This window comes from Sander lucioperca, chromosome 4 (genome assembly GCF_008315115.2).
Source record: "Sander lucioperca isolate FBNREF2018 chromosome 4, SLUC_FBN_1.2, whole genome shotgun sequence".
NCBI classification, from domain to species: Eukaryota; Metazoa; Chordata; class Actinopteri; order Perciformes; family Percidae; genus Sander; species Sander lucioperca.
In genome coordinates, this window is record NC_050176.1 from 34,113,181 (window position 1) to 34,129,409 (window position 16,229).

General features: G+C 40.7%; 1 protein-coding gene across 1 annotated transcript in view; it reads right to left on the minus strand.

Annotated features, from left to right (window-relative positions):
* The window catches only part of nr3c2 (nuclear receptor subfamily 3, group C, member 2), an 86,208-nt gene extending 72,404 nt beyond the window's left edge, over positions 1-13,804 (minus strand). The window contains exons 1-2 of the mRNA XM_031277107.2: positions 13,401-13,804; positions 10,060-11,886 (exon numbers count right to left, since the gene is read on the minus strand). Of these exons, the coding sequence (XP_031132967.1) occupies positions 10,060-11,867 (1,808 nt within the window). The 5' untranslated portion in view covers positions 11,868-11,886; positions 13,401-13,804. The remainder of the gene's footprint in view (positions 1-10,059; positions 11,887-13,400) is intronic.
* Between the last annotated feature and the right edge of the window lie 2,425 nt (positions 13,805-16,229).

Genomic DNA, 16,229 nt, shown 5'->3' on the forward strand with positions numbered 1-16,229 from the left:
CTTCTTGCTGAAACTGGCAAATTTTTTTTTACAGACATGCCAAGTTCCAAAACGCTCAACCACATACATAGTCATTTATACTCACGATGAAACAGACACCGCCCACCATTCATTAGAATTAAATGATGCCTACCAAGTCACTTCTCTCTAGATCAAATTTAACAAACGGAAACAACAACATTTTCTGAGTTGGCTTCAGTAATACCTAGCTATGTAGATAATGTTGGTTTATATTGGCCCAGTTTTGAGATCTTTGTACGACTGGGTTTTGTTTGAAATGTATTTTTACTAGATTACTTGATTCATTACATTACCTTTGTGAGGGATATAATGTTTTTCATTTAACTAAATAAGCCAAACGTCTGAAATGTTAAATATTGTTTAAACACAAGAAGCAATTCAAGAACTTTGTCTGAATAAAATAGTCTAAAATTGTCTAAAATTGTTAAAATTTGAATCAGAAATTGTTTGAAGAATAAGTAAACATGATTGCAAATCTAACATTCAAGAGTATGCCAAATTCATGATTTCTGCAGGCAACCGTGAATAACAGGGATTCCTTAGAATGGTCTTTTATGGATTCAAATAAATGTTTGCCCATGGACACAATAATCCCCCCCCCCCCACACACACACACACACACACACACAGCAGAGCAGGAGGACCGTGCTGTAAATATGTATTTTCTAGGTCACCACCATGATAGCAGTTTCTAATAAATTATACATTTTCAAGACTAAACCATGTGTGTGAACAATACTGAATGTTTCTGGGATTTCAACAAATTTGGGCAGATGTACGGTATGTTATTTTATTTTTTTCCCGAAAGACAGCTGATACAGACTCTGAGTGTAAGACAAACAGTACTATGTCAATGTTAGTATGCACTTATGTATGTTATGTATGTTACATCCAATGTGTAAGCTGCAATTTATGTAAGACATATTTCATAGAAGATTAGTTTAACTGCTAAATATGCTGTTAAATCACGAGGTAATTTAAAAGCAGATCCATTTCGATAAAGCTGATTATTTTAATAATTAAAAATGAATATCACGGTATTAACATCTAGGCAGCAGAGCAAATAGGTGCATTAACTTAAAACTACCTGGAGAAGAAAAAAAAAGTAAATTGCTGAAATAATATCTAAGAAGGTCACTGCATGAAAAGCCTCCAAACCATCTGGGGAGCCTAAAAAGAGGGTTGACTTCTGACTTTCTTTTACTGTTTTACATTCACATCAACACATCAATTCTTACAGTTTACTCTGCCTTTCGGGCATTTGTGTTACGAATAAAGTTATCAACAAAGTTATTAATGTTTTACAGTCGGCCGCACCGCTTGTGTGTGTGTTTGCAAGAGAATAAAAGTGTTACGTAAAAAGACCTGGAATAACCTCCCCCAACACACACACACACACACACACACACACACACCCTTCACTCCATTTGAGCCAGCTATGCATGACCTACTTTGGGAACCTTTCAAGCTAAACAATTATGATTTTTTTTGAAAAGTCTTCCTTTATGGCATCAGTTCCATGGAGGAACAGACGAGACAAACACGGGGGTTTAAACGTAAGCAATTTGGCATGAATGCTTGGGCAAACTCTAATTAAACATGAATGATAAATGCATGCCTTGTTTGCTCAGTCAAGTGGATCAGGATACAAGAGGATGACAATAATACGATGGGAGAGTCGAGAGTGGAGACGGGTTCTCTCTGCTCCCTCTCCACCAAAAATGAAATATAGATCTCATTGCTTTTTATAGCTCTGAATGAATAATGTCCAACCAATGAATTAAACATCTGTCTGCATTTAGCTCAACAAACAATACTTTTTAATTCATGACAATAGTGAGAGGCTCTTATGACCAGTTCATCTTTGTAATTTGTGATTTAATATGTCCATATTTCCCTGTAGTCACTCTACTGTATATTACTAATACCAGCATGTTGCTATATCATCTCAGATGATGGTGCATTACATTCAGCTTCTCCTCAACACAAAACCTCTATCCATCTACAATCAGGAGATCTTAAGACCACTTGCGTGCTAGGGTAGGTAAACAAAGTACTGCCATTAAGCTACACTATTTCACACAGCAGCACACTATAAAAACCAAGGCATTCATCACTAAACAGAAGCATTCACTATGCTTTGTTGCAGCTCTGGTATTTAGTTTCCGCCTCCTTTATGCAGTTTGGTAATGACCTCAACAACAGAAGGGAATGTCAGCGGTAGGTAATAGAGAGTAGATCTCCAACTGCAGGACTAGCCTAGCGGAAATCTGGCCCTCTGTCACCAGACTGTGCTTCAGAAAGAAGTTCAAATGAGGACAAGACAAGAATTCAAATCCCAGGAGACCTGGCCAGCAGTAACCACACCGCAGAGGTGTGTGTGTGTGTGTGTGTGTGTGTGTGTGTGTGTGTGTGTGTGTGTGTGCGTGCGTGCGCATGGCTCTGCGTGGGAGAGGCAGAGTGGAGACTTTCAACATGGCTTATTTTCTGTGCAACAAAAGCATCCGATCATTGTGCCACACAACATGTTCTCTTACAAAGATTACATCCACTCTGTAGGCATTTACTCTCTACACTCAGCACGGTAAGCAGGTAAGGTAAAAAAACAAAACATTTCCATTCATAAAGCTGGAACAGAAAGCTGGCTTTTACTGTGCCCTCAGGGCTGTACCTATTAAGATAACATTGTTGGATGTTTAGATCAGATCTGTAAAAAAATTGAGGAAGTCCACAACATCAAATAATGTTTGTTGGTCAGCACAACCCAGCAAAAAATAAACAAACTGCATCCCAATATGAGGCTATGAAACAGCATGAATATGGCATGATAGTATTAAGCTTCTTCTCTGCGGGAGAAATATCTTTAATGAGATCAAGATGAACCACAAATATCTGCACAATCTGGAGCACTTTACTAACTCCTGGCTTCATGCAGCCATTTAACCCTTCATCTAAAAAAACATCATTAAAGTCCTACTCTCTACTAGTCAGTCTTCACCTTGCAGCCACGGTAAACTGCCTCACAGGGTGCTTTTAACTTCACCAGGCATTCATTCTTAAGGATAACTTCTTATGGTTTAAGAACAGCAGACAGTAGAATTTCACTATTCATACAGTACCTTGAATACAGCCTCACGTCTCTGCTCTACACAGCCTCCAATCAACCCACACCAACGACTGATTAGCTGACCAGAAGATAGAAAAGAACTGGATCCTTGTGGGCTCTATGTATTTTTTTTTCCAATCAGGAGTTTTTATTAATTTAGATTTTTTTGTCTCCAGTAAACGTTCATCTTTTTCTTTTTTGCCATGCATATATTTCATGCCAATTCACAAAAGAGGCAAAACATTAAAAACATAATAATTTGGTTAAACTTTTTGTCTATTTTTACAAAAGAGGAATGGTTCAATACCGTAGGGTGGTTCAGGTGCTTCAAGGTTTTCTTCTCTCCATGTGGCAGACCGTGTTATGCTGCTCTCTCTTTAAACTGATTCACAGGTTGATTTTCTATAAGAACTGCACTGACTTTAACCTCATGTTCGATGTGAAAATAGGCCTAATATTTGCTTGGGAGAACAAGCTGATTTTCATCACTCACTGTTGGACTGGACTGAAAGTCAAAGTTTGACCCGTACACACAGTGATTTATTCATGTGCTTGTCCCAAAGTTCTATGACAACAGTTCAATAGACATTTCCGTTACATTTCAGTCCAAGTAAAACACGTATAACGTGACAAATGTTACACTTTGATCATTTTAACGTCGTTCAAATGCATATAGGAGTATATAGGCTGGCAGCCAGAAGGCCTGGAGGGGAAATTCTAGGTGGCTTCATCTGTAACTAATATCGTGTTTGACATACATTTTAATCAATCGTCTCAATTATATCTTTTTAATGTCACATGAGTGTTGTACTATATACTATATTATATATATTTTTATTGAAAATAACTATTGGCTGAGATCAGCTATTCCCAGCATCCTTCAGTGGGCTATCAGTTATCTTACAGGGTTTTTAATCACACTGTCCTCTGAAACCACCACACAGTCTGGATTAATCGTAAAATACCTTTTGAGACACATATTGATATATTAAATAAAAAAATAAAAAAATATGTGTTCTTTTGATATGCAATGCGATCTCATGGGAAGGTGTATACATAGCATGCCACTTTTAAGGATATTTCGCATCTCATGTTAATGCATTTTAAGCTTTTTGCATGTAATTTAAAGGTCACATAGTACGCATTTCTGTGTTTTCTGTCATGTCTACAATGTTATAATGTTGGATTTTCATGTTAAACGTATAATAATGAGGTAAACATATTTTAGACAAATCCCCGTGAGCTAAAACATTCAGATTTCCAACTATTCTGAACACTCCGGTTTCAACAGTTTTTTCTACTCTCGGCTAAATCTTACACAACTGTAAGCCAGCCTTCTATGATTGGTCATCTGCTCCAAGTAGGCAGGATTGGAGTGTTTTTTTAAAGTCACTGCGGTGTTAACATTGTCCCATGTAATTACATGCTAACGGCAGCAAACAATGTCACCTTGGCTGTCAGTGTTGTTAAATTCTTCCAAATTCTGTGTCACATTACTCCTGAAACATTTTCTGTTTATGTAGTATTTGGTTTAAAAGCCTTTATCTGCAATTTTTTATGATAGAAAGTGCAGCTTCATTCCACTACAATCTAACGTTAGCATACTGCTAACTATTAAGTAGCTACATGCTAACGCGACATAGCTGTAATCTCGGCCAATGCTGGTCATGTCTTCCCAAATTCCAGTCACTTTACTGCTGGGACATGTCCGGTTGTGTAATATTTGGTTTAGAAGCCTTTATGGTGATTTTTCACAGTACAAAGTCCTGCTATATCTCGGCTAATGCTGGACATTTCTCCCCAAATTCCGGTCACTTTACTGCTGGGACATGTCCGATTGTGTAATATTTGGTTTAGAAGCCTTTATTGGTGATTTCTCATAGTACAAAGTCCTGCTATATACTCCATTGCAGTAGCTCCAGCTTCAACATAGACAGTTAAAGAAGTGGACAAAGTGACACTGCGCTTGCCTATGTAGATGTGATGTGAGCAACCTGTCTTAAAGTTGTAAGTCTTCTGGTAGCTGTGCCAAGAGAAATCTCAATCATTCCCAATCTTCCAGAGACGGAGAGCGTAAGTATATGTAAGGAGATAACATAGGCACAGGCTAATTATTGCTAACTAAAATGCTAGTTAACATTAGTAATTAAACTTAAACAGCTAGTGTAAGTCGAAACTGCCTGCGAGCTTCTCCTGTACTGTATGGTAATACTTCTACTATGCAACAGTAAGTCGCGTGGTTATGACACAATCGTTAGCCTATTTTTACAAAAAACGTCTGCTACGGAGCCATAACGTGAGGTACAAGGTAATGGAGCCTTTTATACATTGTTGTGTTTCTTTAGAAATAAACAATGGACAAATAGAGTCTTTAAACGCTTCAGATGTAAAGTTATTCGCTGTCAAAGTGGTGCCAAAATGAATGGCAGTCAATGGGATGCTAACGGCAGGTGATGGCTTGATAGCAAAAAAATGGCTCCATAGGAGCTACGCTTTGTGGACGCTTGCTTACCACCTTGGGCTTCAATTAGTGAAACATGGAGGGAGGGTCCGGGCATTCCAGGAAGCGCACTGGCCAATCAGAGCAGACTGGGCTTTTTCGGGAGGAGGGATTAAAGAGGCAGGTGAATACAGGTGCAGCAGCCATGGGCAGTATGAGAAAAATAAAGTGCTTTTTTAACATTAAAGCATGTAAACATGTTCTAGTACAAACACAAAATGCAAGTATAAACCTGAAAATGCTATACAGTATAATAAATTAGTTGCCCTTTAACGCCCCATTCTCATTCCCAACTCATCAGTTGGGAACATGGTTAACACAATTTGGTGATACCAGGCTGTGATATGAAGTTACACTTCTGCAGTAAGAATATGAGGAATGTACGGTATACTATATACTGAGCACATGGTGCCCTTGATTCTCAACTGGTTGAACCCAAGTTATTCATTAAATGTGGATAGTTCCTGCCGTTCGTGCTGCTTTATGTTTTATCAATATACCGGCTGTTAGTCGCACACATTCAGTAACAAAATAAATGAATTTACTATGTATGTACTTTTTTACAGAACCCCATATTAACTCTTATATATCTTGCTTAAGACTGCATGAAATGATTCAAAGACAGGTGAGGTCTGCACTTGAGATCATCATCATGAGTTTCTACACACTCAAAAGAGAAAGGTTCTCGTGTGTTTCTCTACAGCTACCTGGCATTTATTAAATCTCATTGAATCAAAGAAGTTACTAAATAATAAAAGGGTGACTTAAATGATTGATATACAGTGGTAATCAAATGAAGAATACAAAGTTGGGACGGTACACATGAGAAGGCACATAATTGATACACTTGCATGCACTATAAGACAACATCTGAGACCCACAGCCATTCCCCAACACCTTCACCTGTTACTTTTCTTTTCACAACCCAAACAAGCAGCTGCCCACTTTATAGTCAGGAACCCATAATGCACTGGGAGCCCCTGTGCATGCCTGGTGTTGGGATTTAATTGGATATTAGTATCCAGCAGTGTCTGAATTAATCAAATCATTTCCATCCATTAATTTAGTGGAGGAACATACAATTAAAGCCCTATTAGTGTGCTCTCAGGAGTATGCCTTTTCATCCCTCTGCAGAACATTGAGGGTTGGCCAGAGTCCAGTGCAAAGCATTGAATCTGGTGCTTCTTCATGATGGACACTCTGTGAATCTACAGCAACTGACTGCAAGCTTAAAGCAAGGAAAGGCAGCCTATAGTAAAGTGCTACTTTTCCCATGGCTACAGAAAAGGCTAAAAAAAATAATTAATGAGAGCTTATCTAAATGAAAAAATACATTGTTGGCTTCTATTTCGAGTCTTTACAATTTGTCAGATTATGAAATAATGAGGCCAGGCTGACAAGTTTTAGAATGATTCTATTTGGTGAAACATTACTGTGAAAACCTGCAGCACAAAAATGCCCTAAATAGGGTGAAAAGAGATTTGGAGATTTAGGCAGCCAGCAAACATAATCCAATGCAAAAATGTAGGTCATTAAATGATATTTTCCATATTTTCATATTTCATATGAATCAGAATCTTTTTTCATAATGGACTTTAAACTATAGTGCACCGATGTTTAAATATAATAAATACAGGACTTTTTTTGTAATGAAATAATTTCAAACCTCTAATCATGTACAATATACCATCCATTCTGGCTGCCTACTGTAGTTTGTCTGTTTGCATTAAGTTTAAATCAAACATCACATAAATCCAACAAGATTCATTCCCCCCCTTCCTCCTCTCTTGTAAATCTGAGTTAAAACGTTTTTGCACAAAGTAATTCAGACTGCTCAGATGAGCAGCCATTTTTAATTAAAACCATTTACAGAGGAAACCAACGTGAGAAAAAAAAGAGCCAAGGGATTTTACACTGTCATCCGAGGCTTCAGTGGATCAAAGAGTTTTAGTTGTGCTTTTTAATGGTTACGTAACATTTTTGCCAATGAAATATTGGGCCTGGGCACCATGCAGTCAGTCCAAAGCTCGAAGGTACCACATATTTCCTGCAGTGCTTTTTCTTTTCTTTTTTAGATTTCAGGAAGGATAGAATAAACCTGTTTATGTCTAAGTATAGCTGTCAATCAATACAATACTACTGGTGTAACTGGACACTGAAAGTAGGCATTCTACCTAAGACATTTATGAGTGTGTGTGTGTGTGTGTGTGTGTGTGTGTGTGTGTGTGTGTGTGTGTGTGTGTGTGTGTGTGTGTGTGTGTGTGTGTGTGTGCACATTAATGTAATATGTATGTATGTATATGTGTGTTTGTGTTTGCCTGTTTCCTTGCCTGCCTGGCTGGCTGCCATGTGGCCCACCTCTTACTGTCATCCTGTCTGACATAAGGGCTAAGCTGGATCTCATTAGGACCAAGGTGGCAGTGATTCCGTCAACATCGCTTTGCCTCCTGCCATATGGGTCGCCTCCAAGGTAACAGGGCTGTATCAGTCTCCTCAGAGCTGCGAGCCTTGTTATAGCACACACACACACAGACGGAGTATCTACTCTCTAGACGAGCGTGCACTGTACATATAAAGCTGAATAAACATGTCAAACAGAGATGACGTAAAAAAAATACTGATCAGGTCAGATCTGTGGGTGAGATGCAGTGTGGATAAATACAGACACACATACATGACATGCTTACTATACATGTATATAAAATATGTATGTTAAAATATAACAAGGACAATCAAACAAATGTTTTTTTATGAGCTATGAATTAGGAAAACCGTAGGAATTCATCTGGTCATCAGTTTATCTTGTTATTAGATATATTGATAAATCGGACTACACGTCTCACAATAGATGACAGTAAGGGTTATTCTAATATCTTGTTGAATAATAGTTATGATAGATGTATAAACTCTTAAAATAAAAACTGAACAACCATCAGCAGCAGCAGCAGCAATGTTTTGCGTTGCATTTGCAAGCTACAGTAAATCAGTTTGAAGCTGATGACTTACGTGAATATACAGTGATAAACTGACTTTTCCCAGTCCCTTCCTCCAAATTTGTCCCCGCAATCTGAACGACAACAACTGAAGAATATCTAAAATAGACAACTGAAAGTAGCAGAGCAATCAGTGAGATCTGCAAAAGTTGGTTTCTACAAATTCAATCAGAAAATCTCCATTTTGAGATTCTGTTCAACACCACTTCCCAAAGTCGGTCTGGAATTGTCACAGTCAAGTCACAGTGGAACATAGCAACGCAACATAAACCAGCATCCCACAGCAGCTTAAATACTGTACTTCTTTTACAGCAAGCGTCTGACTCTAATCGAAGCCGTGCAAGTAAGCAGGAAGTCATTTATGACTTTGTTAAGTGCTTCTTTGCACCAGCTCATAAAAAGTGGGAATTTATAACATTCCATGCAATAAATAGATAATAGCAATGTTGTTTATAAGAACACCAATAGAAAGTAAATGCTTTTAAAATACACAAATCATATCACACTCAGATTCCCCAGACCACAAACCTTTTTTTCAAACTTACTGCAAAACAACACCAGAACCTCTCACTGTTAGGTAATTATACACACTTCTGTATTTTCATGTGTTTCATGGTCTAGATAATGGCTTTGTAATTCACTGTTATTAATCCTGTTGATATGACTTCCTTTCGGCTTCACAAGCAACTATGACACCAGAATACACTGGAAGCACAACAACTGTGTCAAAGTTGCACTTTGCCAGATTGGCAGCTATTATAGAGGTTTTTTTTCCCTTTGGCCTGTTTGTTTTGTTTATGCCCCCATCCTCACAAATGCAACTGTTTATTTCATCAGTTTGGCAACAAAAGCATGTGATCAATCATTCATAATTTATGATGCTGCCAACGGCTCAGGGCCCATAAAAACACATATTTGCATTACACAAGGTCTTAGCTGGACCTCCTGATATCAGACCATTACATTTTGTTGTTGTACACACACATGGGCCCTTGATAAGAGGTAAACTTTGCCTCTGTGTTACAGTAGAACACAGGGCAGTACTAGCAGGGATGATGTTTTGATCACATGCTACTATAACAATGACCTGGACCCCATCCTTTAATTCCTGTTCACCAAGCCAGCATCCCGCTGCCTTTCCCAAGCCCTGCTGTTATTATTTTTGCACTGTTCAAAGCAAACGCCCTAAGTCCCTTGTGCGAGTATGGTTCTGACTGTAACAAACTGGCCCTCCTATAGAGAGACACTATTATACAGGTATACTGACAAAAACAATCCATTATTTAGGAAAAATGAAAACTGCTTCTCTCTGTAAAGCTGAACTTTTTTAATATGGATTACAACTCAGAAAACGTCACAGTTTTCAAGCCAGGGATCTGACAGAGATACACTGAAAGGCACTCACTCAGACTGCAAAGAGAGGTCTGCATTCTCCTTACCTCGACATGCTGTCCGTGATGCAGTTCTGACCCAGGTAACCCTCGCCTCTGGCTGACAGTGACCCTTGTGACATGCCCGGCCGAGATTTCCACGACTCCATTAACGCTGTTACAGGCGAAATGAGATTCAACAAAGGATTGGACTGGTCCCTCACATCATGCCGCGTGAAAGACATTGTTCCTTGCGCTCCAATCTGGTAATGGAATGAATGTCCACCAGAATTAACTCCAACAATAGCCGATGTGGGCATGCTGTTATTCTCTTGGTAATAGCTGCCATCAGTGGTCTCCTGCTTAACCCCTTTAGACAGAACATTGTTGGAGAACACATCAGACTCATAGTTCCCATTCATAGAGGCGACAGGGGGTCCTAAGATACCAGAAAGACTGTATTCATCAATGTTATTCCTCAGGGACAAATAGGTGGTCTCAGATGCAGGAAAGTGACTAAGAGATGGTGACTGCTCACCATAGGGCTGTTGGTTCATACATCCCTCATTTTTGTTTGGCTCGCTCTTAATCTGTGTGATAAAAGGTGTGCTAGTCACATTACATTTGGAGCTGCCTAAACACATGCTTCTGAAGTCAGTTCCAGGCTCGTTCTTTATGAACTTAACCATGCCCATCTGGTCTAAACCAACGTTGAACACCTCCCCGTCTACCACCTCTACTTTAGGAAATTCAAAGTTCTTGAAGTCTGCGTCTCTGCTCAGACCTGCTGCTTCTGGGCTGTTGGTGTCATTCTGCACCAAACCCAATCCGCCAGCAGGACTGGACACGGGAAACCCACCTGAGGAGGGGTTCTGTGGGCTGCTGACAGCCATGGCACCCCCTGCGGCCGGACTGGAGATGGAGGGCCTTGCTGTGTTGCAGTTGTTGGCAGTGCTGGTGCAGCTGCCACCTGTAGGGCTCGAGACAGATGACCTAATGTTACAGGTAGTGCTGCAGGACGGAGGAGATCTCACACTACTCATACTCTGTGGGCTGGACATGGGGGATCTCATGACGTTGAGCGGGCTGGTGAGAGGTGGTGATCCCACCGTGCTGGACCCCACGGGGCTACATGTGGCTGAATTCCTGCGCTTGATGTTGGCCAGAGTTGCAGCACAAGACGTCTGGCTGACAGGACTACTGACGGACGAGCACACTGGTCCAAAACATGTAGGAGGGCTGGTGGTTGACGACACCATATTGTTGCTGCCCCCAGGGCTAGAGATGGAGCTGGAGGTCTGAGGGCTGCAGGACAGAGATGAGGCCAGCATTGAGGCTGAACTAACGGGAGTCCCAGTGGTGCATTCTCTGGGAGTGGTGCTGGGCTGCTGGAAACCAAATGGCTTTAACTTGGGGCTCTTTGTGGAGCCACACTGGGTCTCCTCTAGAGCCCGCCCACACACTGGATACATCTTCCCAGGGCTGGTACTGCCCCCATGCTGGCTAAAGGCAAAGTCCGCCTCCCTGGCAGCATTCATATACAGGCCCATAGACTCGGCCACAGTCTTGGAAAGCTCCTTAGAGTCCATTTCCTGCTTATGACCATGGACAGAGTTGTTGAAATGTGGGAGAACAAATGGCTGGTTCTGGCTGAGCCGAAGGATTGGCTGCTCCTGCTTCTTTGTATTGTTGTCTTTGCAGTCGGTTGCCGGGCTTCCAGCAGGGCAGCTCACATTGACTATGTCCATCAGGATATCACTGCTAGTCAGACTTGAATCCTCTGTGCTGCAGCAGTGCTCCATGGTGCTGGGGACCTGCGCCCATCTGTTCTCTGTATTACTTCCATCAAAGAAACTTTGGTATCTTTTGGTCTCCATTGCTGGCTCATTGATCCACCTGGTAAACGAAGAAAAGAAATTAATGAAAAAAGTTCACAATGCTGCTGTTTCAAGCTGCAAGGCATTGGTTTAATAATAGGCGTATTGAGGTTCTTTACTTTCAGGCAGAGATTACAGGTTTCATGTCAGACTAGATTATACAGTATATTTAGAAATATGCTAATGAATTTAAAATCTGGAGTGCAAATATAGTCTTGTTGGTTTTGGATAGCAGTAGGTTCCGCTTCAGTGGGTAAAAACCTAATGAGGCAAAAAAAAGGGGGGGCTGTGTAAAGAACACGTAATAGATTTGACTTATTATAATGTTATAATGACTTCAAGAATAACTGAGACAAAAACATAAATTATGCTGTGTAAACAATATGTCGAATCCGAAAAAGTCCAAAGGAAGTCTGTACAGTTTTTCCTCTCACAGAGCTCCTTGTCAGTGCACTACAGGGGATGTACAGTCTGATAACTGAAGGGTTAATGTATCTATGTGACGTCGTCTGGGCTTTTTGTTTAAATTCCCACCTCTGCTGCGCCTCTATTGGACAGCTCAGCCAGAAATACACCAGCTTTATCAGGCCCTTTCATGGATTGGTCAGAAAGCTGTCACTCAATAGTTATTGCTCTTGCAGACACAACATAGCTGCGACATAACTTAAAATGTTGCTTTAGCGGCTCTAGCGGCTTCACCTTGTTCAAAAGCAACACAAATAACCTATTGGCAATAATCACACACTTGAAATAACAGGTTGCAAGGATAAGGCATTGTTTTGGGTGATGTTTAAAGATTTATTTTTTCCAGTGCTACGGTTCACTCTTTGAAGGGCTCACAGCTGTGGAGCAGCCAAGACATCTGAGTTTAAGTTATTCAGATTGCCTGCAAAATATCCCATGCACATGTAGTGTGTAGATCCATAAATAACAATAAAATAAAATAAAAAGATGTGAGAGTGAAAATTCCTCCATCTCGCTCCTGCCGTGATTGCCAGCTGCCTCTGTAGGACATGCAACTCTCTGAATCTCCATTTTGCGTTTGCGCAGGATAAATAGGCTACTAAAAGAGGATTTTTGCTATATGGTTGCTGTTTAAGTTATTATTAAAGTTGTCTCAATAACGGCTTTTTGAATGACAAGAAGGACTAAGTGCAGAAGGAAGAAAATAATATTTATTGAAGTTATATTTTTTTGGAAATAATTTGAAAGCACTGGATATTTCTCAACACCTCTTGACAGGTGCTTACAGAATTATAAAATCTACTAATAAAATGATTTTGGCTGTTTTTGTCTGTACATAAAGTGCATAAACTTCTTGGCGACTTTTATTATGGAGCAGACACAGCTAGGGCTATAACGGTCCCGCGGTGTAAAGTTATTGGATTTTTCTTCCACAGCAAATAGACCGCGGATGCAAGTAGCCTATTCAGTAATCCGAAAGAACAGCGAGGAGTTTGCTTTCATTATCATCTCAGACCCCGCGCCAAATTAAAAATGTACAGTCAAACCCTGAGCTCCGTCCTTCCTTACCTTAATTACGACATTCAGAGTTGTCAGGTGGCCGTGTTGCTGGGCAGCGATAATCCAGAGGACAAAAAAAGACACGCAAAAAAGCAAAGTCAATAAATATCAACAAATGTGTTCTGCCTACTCTTTCCAATACATAGTTTTCAGTTTGACAGCTAGACACACTGGAGAAGTCTACTGCGTATTATCACTAGTAAATCCTCTACAGCGAGCCGCGGCTCCTGACAGGACGAACGGCAGCCACGGGTCGGACGACAGCGGCAGATCTCACATTATGGCCGCAAATTTACAGATTACAGATTCTGGGTCCAAGATTAAAAGAGTAATAAAAACAAACGAAGGAGTCAGTCGGACTTCAGCGCGACGTCATTCTGCACATGGAACCTCCTCTACTGCAGGGGGGGGGGAGGGAGGAGGAGGAGGAGGAGGAGGAGGAGGAGGAGGAGGAGAAGGAGGAGGGGAGGGGCTCAGCGCAGGTAGACAGAGCCGCCTGGAAATAGGGCACCGCGCTCAGCGCAGTCATGTTTGAAATAAACTCTCAGGGTAACGGCGAGAAGAATACGGTGTCTTTTTGGATTTAATTAAAATATTCTCTGCAAGTTTGTTCCATTTCTCTCTCGGTGTTTAAATCATCTGGGGTCCCCCCCCCCCCCCTCTTCTTTTTATTTTTTCTAGTTCCACCTCTGAAAAGGTTTGCCATATGGAGCTCGTGCACAATCATGCACAATCATGCACATTCACGCGAGCTGGCAATTTAGATAAGAGCGATAATCCAGAGGACAAAAAGAAGGAGCAGGAGCCTTACTAGCCTCACTACTGTTCACATGGATCTCCCTGCAAATCTGAGCGAGGAGTCATTCTTACTGTAGGAGAGAAATCAAGTCAGTATGGTGCCCTGCAACAATGTGACGGCTGCTTCCACTAGGTGGAGCAATATTTCTATTGCTGTTGGAAAAGTCTATTGAGTGGTCAAGCTGTCACTTAATTCACTACATGTCAAAGTATGATATAATTATTAGTTTCACACCTCTAATGAAACAGACTTAAAATGTTTTTTTCTTTCTTCTTTTGGTCAGCCAAACTTCAAAGTAGTTGTCTTTGCTCATGAACGATCAACCACGATCTTAGACCAACTGACATGTAGACAAATGTGTAAAAGAAACAACAACATAAAAAAGATATGGTTACCATATGTGTACCTACACATATGGTAACCATATAATTTTTCATAACATTTTTTGAAATTGAAGCAAAAGACATACAATGTCTGGTGGCGTGTCATTCAAATGTTCAAGCATGCACCAAAGGGAATTTTTAAAATGATAAATGCATACGCAATAATAATGAAAAAAAATAGATAAATACCCGCAGTTAATTCAAAAGCCATACTGTAACTTACTACTAACAAAACTATCATATGAATTTAAGCTGTTAGTTACATTTTACTGCCGATATGGCATGGCATCCATTGATATGAGTGTAGACCTTGGTTTTACTCCAGCAGCATCCAATAATCATTTGAATCTTTGGAGTTGTCAGTCAGTCGAGTCACTTTCTGTAGTGTTTCACGTGGCTGCATAAAAGTGTGCATGCAGGATTTAGGCTTCGAGAGTGGAGCTCTATACAGTAGTTTGAATGCTTCTCTTTATAGCTTGTCTGGGTTCTCCAAGCAAGCCGCGAGGCAGCAGCAGTTAGATTAGTCAAAGCCATCCAAGCAACACTGCCCACCTCCCTGATCTGCCTGTTAATCACCCATGAATGGGGACCTGCTCTCAGAAAAAGCAGGAGAATTGAGATATAACCAATGTTTCCCACCCCCATTCATGCAGCTCCCATTTGTCCATCGCACATAATGGGTGCCAGTCAAACACATCATGAGCAAATCTAATTTAGCTTTGCATCGCAGATTTTTCCACAGTAATTTGCAGACTGACAGCAGAACACGGCTGATATGAAATCAGTCATAATTGCCTCCCTCATTGGTAAAAATCCAAGGCAGCTCCATTGAATCCCACTGAGCTGTCGAGTACCGTCGTTAGTCAAATCAATGATAATCACACTAGCCTGAAAACATTGTATATACATGGGAGCTAAAAATAGCAGTATTTTTTTGAGGGGGGGAGGGTGGGGGGGTCTTTTTGGATGAGTGATTGCTATGATAAGGAGCAGGCTTCCACTACAGTTCAGACACAAAGCAGACAACTCCAGTAGCTGAGAAGGCCAAAGGCAAATAGAGAGGTGCATGCTGCGCCTCGTGGGGACCGGTGAATTGGAGCATGTTAACTCTGAAACAAAACACTTGTCAACTCAGCAGAAGACCCTGTCCCCATTGGTGTGTTAATTACAGAGGTAGTTTTAATCAGAGACAAAGTCAGTCACCATCACCCTCCCTCAGCTGCTTATTGTTCCAGTTTAGCCGTTATTCATGAGGATCATTCACATCTAACGTGACCAGAAGTGAGCCAACTGGGTGCCATTCTCTCTTCTTTCTCACAACTTTGATTTGCCTGGTTTAACTGTTTTAGCAACAAGTCATTCTCACAACAGATTATTGTTACTGTAGCCCTTTTTTGTCTTGAACTCCTCTCTGGTAGCAATTAGCTGCTAAAACATAAGACTTGCTCAACGGATGTACATTGATGGGATAAAGCCTTAGATGCTATGAATGTCCCTATCCTTCCGTGATCTTTGCTATCTATTTGGAAAGGGCATCCAAGGCTTTAGCCACTTACAACGATTGTGATTGGTTTGAAGAAATACAAACAAGCCATAACATTTCCCCCCTATCCCAGAATAGACAAGCAGTGTAGCGAGACCATAGTCCAGGGCTGA